We start from the raw sequence: 6,354 nt of genomic DNA, 5'->3' as shown, positions 1-6,354 counted from the left end.
GGAATCCCAGGCATAGTGATTTATTAAAATATGAAGTTAAATATTTAAGAGAAAATTAATCACTAATAATGAAATGAGTTGATTTTCTAAGAAAAGCAAGTATGTAATTAAGAAATCATTAGCAGACACTCTCAAAACCATTACAACATTTAAAAGCAATCAACATTACAACTCTTAGGGTGTGTTTTAAATTCCTCATAACCTAAACATATACATTCACTAATTATTCACTTGCCATGATCAACAATGAAACATGAGTTAGAAAAACCAGAGGTTTTAATTCAAAAATGACAATCTTTGGTACTGCAGCAAGGAAATAACTAGCTGGTGAAATTAATGACTCCACCTGGCTTTATCTCGGCAATGTTCTGAAATACATGCAATGAACAACTTGACATTGTTTGATGTTCTTAATTCTTTACAGCCATCTCTATGGGTGGTCATAATAGATAAGATCAATCAGAAATGATCATATTATGAAACGTAAATCACTTCACATGACTTATCTGGAAAATGTGCTTGTACTTACTTGCACCATCTCAAGTTCCAACAGCCAAAAACATACACATGCTCATGGAGGAGAATTTCCTTTCTGATTTTAGAACAGTCTGAAATGGGGTGAAAAAATGAAACAGAAGGGGGAGCTTACAAATAACAAAAATGTACATCCCAAATGAAAATTAGAATTTCTATGGAACTAGGAGCAGTAACAACAGTAGACGAAAGATAGGATGCAGATGTTAAGAAGATGTCTACAAGGGAAGCACAAGACTCCAAATGCTCTTGCTACTAAAACGCAGACTCGAGGTTTACCATCTGTAATATTCTGCTGCCAAGTACATCTGTGGCCACTGGTACTGTCTAAAATGAGGGTATATATTAAGAAATCATCAAAAAGGACTGCATAGCAGAAACTTTCCTGATATCAAGGGATCAACTTAACTACAATTCTATACAAGTGCCAATTTCCTCTGGAGTAAACTACCACACTGGGCCTCATGTACCAGTTAGATAATCCAGGCCAGCCTTTATTGCATTGGACTCTACATTTTGGCTCCGCAGAACTGAGAGAATGAATGTATAAATAGGATAGTGATATTGCCTTTGTCTGTGGGAACTCTTGAGTCTAATAAAAAAATCTGGGAAAAATCTAACTTCGTGATTACACTTGGGCACATAGGTGATTAATATGAATGAAGTAACAACCATAAATACAATCATAACCACAAGAACAACAGTAATTCAAATTTTCTCACTTCATAGATGGTCTTACAATGCTTTATTGGTATCTTGTAGGTGCTCTCCCGAAGCCTCAGGTGTTGGTGATGCAAAGGCAAACACCACACTCTCCTCTGTTCAATGTCTGCCATTCCTGTCTTTTTGGCCTCTGACTCTTCTCCAAACTACTATCTATGCACTTGAGATCTTCACTGACATAGATGGGCTCTGTATTTATTGATAAGAATATCTCTTTTCTCTTAGACTAGGCATGACCAAAAGGTTAATCTGGGTTCAAAGATTAATGACAATGACCACTCAGTTTTTATTCAAGATCAATTTTATTTGTTGTAAAAACAAATATGTGTTATGTTCCAGACAAACAGATATAGTGAGTAGACTTATGCCCTGGTGCCTCCTTGGCTTTTCACAGGATGCAAAAACAAATCCTGCCAGCAGGAGGTGGCAGGTTGCAGAGGTGGCAGGTTGCAGAGGTGGCTGGTTGCTCGTTGAGCCAGCTTGGCCTTGTCTGGCATGCACAGGCCCCAGCACAGCAAAACATTCAGGGAGTAAGAGTGTTGCACAAAGGATTTTACCAACCTCTCACATTAAGCAGCATTCAAGGAGTTGCTGACCACCACTTAAGCAAATTTTGTGTTATGCTATAGCAATGAACTTACTTGTTCTATTTCTAAACAAAATATTGGGTTCACACACAGGCCTGGACAAAGCTTCCCACTTCTGAACTATTTACTGATCTTCTTATTCTCAAAGAATGCAAGATGAATGATGTGCAATACCATGGCTATGGCATGTGACTTTTCTAGACCTGGATGGTTAGTGTCCCAATATTTAACTGATTTGGCGGGTGGGTGAAAATATGCCATCAGTTCTTCCTTCTATCATCTGGAAAATGTGCTTGTACTTACTTGCACCATCTCAAGTTCCAACAGCCAAAAACATACACATGCTCATGGAGGAGAATTTCCTTTCTGATTTTAGAACAGTCTGAAATGGGGTGAAAAAATGACATAATCAGGTCAGAGTGTGTCCTCAGAATCACTATTCTTAGCTGAGTATACTAAGGCCTTATATCTAGGTCAGTTCATTGTGTCTGTGTCTCCTCTAAACCCTCCTTCATCATGCCTACCTTGAGGAATTCAGCAAGCGATCATTCACACAAGCTAAAGGATTTTAGCTTTCTCTGCCATAAAGATTATTGCTAAAATACATACCATACAACAAACCAACCCATTTCCCACAAATCTTACTGTCTGACTTCTCACAGAATACATATGACTTTTATTGTGTCTCTTCCTTCTGTGTTTCTCTTTCCTAACTGAACTTTGTTCTTTATCCATGCCTTCTTCCAATCCTGACATATTTTAAAACCTTTAGCATTTCTGCCATAATATTTGGGTTTTCTTCTTTTCCTATCTTTATTTGATAAGTCCCATATAAATATTTTCCCCGTAATCATAATGTTTTCTTTCCACTTTGCTCAAGAACTGAGTTATGAGCTGCAAATGAGGTCTGTAAAAATTTGGATAAACTCTACATTGGCTAATTTTTAGTCATTTGCACTGCTGATAAAGATGACAATTCAACATGCTGAAGATGACTTCCTCCCTTATAAAGGGGCTAAGACAGAGGGCAATACTGTTCATGCTTCTGATTCTTGATCACAAGAATTGCTTTAGGCAATTATAATAATGTCTCCTCTGACACATCATATTATTCAAGTGAGACAGAGAAAGAATATGTCCTATGTCACGAAGCTAGGTGGTGACAGCTGCTTTAGCATCAGCACACTGTGTTCCCTCTAATTTCTTCATTCATCTCTAAGTAGCAGTAAATCTGGTCCTGAATACTGACTTTGACACTCAGCTTTCTCCACATCTTTCCTGTCACTTCCTTTGAGACTACTTCAGATTCTTCCCTTAGCTTCTATTTCTCCATTTGTAAAATTAGGTTGATGAGGGTATCTTCCTTCGGTAGCTGTGACAATAAAAATGGGATCATCATGCATCCTCCTTAGCCCCACGAGTAAGCTCCCAGTAAGTGAGGTTGTCATCATTACTGGATATTTAAGATTATCTACCTATTTGAAAAACCCTAGTGACAGAGTCTCAGTTGCTTTTCTTTTTGTGAATGATCACTTGCTAAATTCATCAAGCAAGCTCTTTAACATTTACCTTCCTTTATTATGCTGGAGCACTTTTAATGTAGGAGGCTTCTGTGGCTTCTCACTATGACTGCTTTGTTTATTCAAAACTTCTACAGGTTAGTATCCTTTATCTGAAGTGCCTGGGTCAGAAGTGTGTCAGGTTTCAACTGTTTGTAGATTTTGGAATATTTCCTTCTGTGTAATGAGGTATCTTGGGAATGGGACCCATGTCTAAACACAAAATTCACTTATGTTTCATACACACTTAGCCACACACACATAACCTGAAGGTCATCTTATACAATATTTTAAATAATTGTATGCATGATACAAAGTTTTGAATGTGTTTTGACTGTGACCCATCACAGGAGGTAAGATGTGTGGAATTTTCCACTTGTGGCATCACGTCAGCACTGAAAACATTTTGGACTTTGAAGAATTTCAGATTTTGGATTTTCAGAGTAGGTGTGTTCAATCTGTATATATGGGTCAGATTCAGTTATCTCCTTTAATCCTTGGCTGAAGGAAGCACTAAAGACTTTGGGGCCTCAATCTCCCATATGCAGTGACATTCTCAAAGCCATTGACTCAGCTTCTCACCTGGGTTTCCTTCCAGTGAGCCACAGATAGAAGTCATAGATGATGGCAGGGGCCTGGTGGCTGATGGCATTCCAGTACTGGGTTGTGAAGTTGCTGGTGATGAAATCAGTATACGGCCTCCTCAAAGCTCTCTCAAATGGAATTGGAATTTCAAAGGTTGCCAAGACCTGGAATCCTGGGGAAAAAAAGAGAGTAAGTGCTAGAGGACAATAGGAGAATATAAGCCCATCATAGTGGAAGGTATTTATAATGGGTCACAACAATAAAGACAAAGGATTTGCTGTGTAGAGTCAAGAATCAATTTCTGAGAACAACGTAAAGATTTTTATGGTAGGCAAGTGGTTATTTGCAAAAATGAAACAATGTGAATGGGTTAAGAGTTGGATCCTTTATTTGAAACATCTACTCTAAAACAAATTCTTGGGGAAACACATGTAGTCAATAAAAGGGGGTACTGTTCAGAAAAACACAAATCCACATTTAATTCTAAGGTTATCTAGTCTATTCTGAAAGCCCCAAGACAGAGGCTAGAAACTTTATTTCCCTGGCTGGACCATTACTTTCAGAACCATTTAGAAAGTTTCTTAACATTTTATTTGAATCTTTATTAAAAGTTAAACTAAAAAACTCTAAAGGCAAGATTTTCTTGTGTTAGCTTACTTTAAATATTTCTCTGGGAATATGTCAGACTCAATTATCCACTCTGGTATCCAGGGTTTTATTCATAATAGTGTTTTTCCTTTTATATTAATACTTAAATTAAGCTTAAGAACTTTTTACGTACATTTGTGAATTCAGTAGTTCTCTCGAAAAGATACTCATTTGAATTCAATTTTATTTAAGGTATGTAGGTTTTGCAAAGCATATGCCTAAGCTCATTATTCAATTATGATGTCAGTTATTATAGTAATACAATTATTGCCCTACCTAAAAAAATGCCGGCTAAAAATCTATCTGAAAAATATAACTCCTCTTCAGAGAAGATTCTCAAGAATCATCTGGTCCATAGGGATTTATACTTTAAAAAGATGGTATTAAATAAAAAAGTTATGTACAGGTTGATAGCATAAGAGATTCTGATCTCAACACTGACCTTCTGATCTATATATCCATATAATTGTTCAACATTTCTACCTGGAGGTGTAACAGACATTCACATTTAACAGCTCTAAAATGGGCCTCCTGATACACCCACTGCTAACCACCCCCTTCCCAATACATACACAAACTTGCTATTTCACCAGTCTTCTACCTCTAACCAAATGCTAATTCAATTTGTTTAGTAGTTCAGCCAAAAACTTTGGGGTTATCCTTGATTCTTCTCTTTAACAATCTACACACAATTGAACAAAATCTATCAGCTCTCTGTTTGAAAAGTACCCAGAATCATAATTTCCACCTGCTCTCTCTCTGATCCAAACCACTACCGTAGCCTGGAATGTTGCAATGCTGTCCTAAGTGGTCTCTGCCACTACCCTTGTCCCCCTAGTCGGACCTCCATGTAGCAGCCAGAGTGATTCTTGTAAAATGTAACTCAGAGTATATTACAGGAACTTCCCCATTCAGAGCCCTTCAATGGAATCTCTTCTCATTTAGAGGCAAAGCCACGTTCTGCAAGGCCTTGCACTCTCTGCACCCTCACTCTCTCTGCCCACCACTCTGACTTCATCTCTTACCGCCCTCCCTCTCAGTGCTTCTGCTGCAGCCATACTGGCCTCCTTGCTGTCCTTGAATATGATTAAAGAACTTCAGCACTTACTGTTTCTTCAACCTGGAATATTTCATCCACATGTCCCTCTGATTTGTCCTCTCACTTCTTTCAGGTCTCTACTAAGATGACACCTTATCAGAGAGACTTTCTTTGGCCATCACATATCAAATAGCAGCCTTCCCACAATACTATTTACTTCTTTAATCTGTTTTATTTTTCTGCAATCACTTAACCATATCTGACCAACATGGAGAAACCCCATCTCTACTAAAAATACAAAATTAGCCAGGCATGGTGGTGCACGTCTGTAATCCCAGCTACTCTACTCAGGAGGCTGAGGCAGGAGAACTGCTTGAACCCGGGAGGCAGAGGTTGTGGTGAGCCAAGATCATGCCATTGTACTCCAGCCTGGGCAACAAGAGCAAGACTCCATCTCAAAATATATATATATATATTTCTCCTTTCTAAGATTTAAGTACCATAACCAAATTTTGTCTGTTTTGTTTGAACCTATACAGTACCTTGAAAAGTGGCTGACAGGTAATCAGTACCTAATAAACATTTATTGACTAAACGAATGAATAAATATCTCAGCAACATACACCTACTTTCCTTTTCCTAAATCTATATCAATCCTTTCTTTAGTCATTTCGAATAT

The 6,354-nt window shown here is 37.9% G+C and overlaps 1 protein-coding gene across 2 annotated transcripts in view; it reads right to left on the bottom strand.

Annotated features, from left to right (window-relative positions):
• Positions 1-1,765: 1,765 nt before the first annotated feature.
• The window catches only part of LOC131382589 (putative inactive fatty acyl-CoA reductase 2-like protein), a 10,609-nt gene continuing 6,020 nt past the window's right edge, over positions 1,766-6,354 (bottom strand). Inside the window, exons 5-6 of one of the 2 annotated variants that reach the window (XM_058434941.1) lie at positions 3,986-4,160; positions 1,766-2,226 (exon numbers count right to left, since the gene is read on the bottom strand). In XM_058434941.1, the coding sequence (XP_058290924.1) occupies positions 2,217-2,226; positions 3,986-4,160 (185 nt within the window). In that variant the 3' untranslated portion in view covers positions 1,766-2,216. Of the gene's footprint in view, positions 2,227-3,985; positions 4,161-6,354 lie in introns of those variants that run through there. The other variant, XR_009212152.1, reaches the window with a different exon arrangement.

Source organism: Hylobates moloch, unplaced genomic scaffold, assembly GCF_009828535.3.
Source record: "Hylobates moloch isolate HMO894 unplaced genomic scaffold, HMol_V3 SCAFFOLD_106, whole genome shotgun sequence".
Lineage (NCBI taxonomy): Eukaryota > Metazoa > Chordata > Mammalia > Primates > Hylobatidae > Hylobates > Hylobates moloch.
The sequence above is the reverse complement of the archived record's forward strand: the minus strand, read 5'-3'. Positions and strand labels throughout refer to the sequence as shown.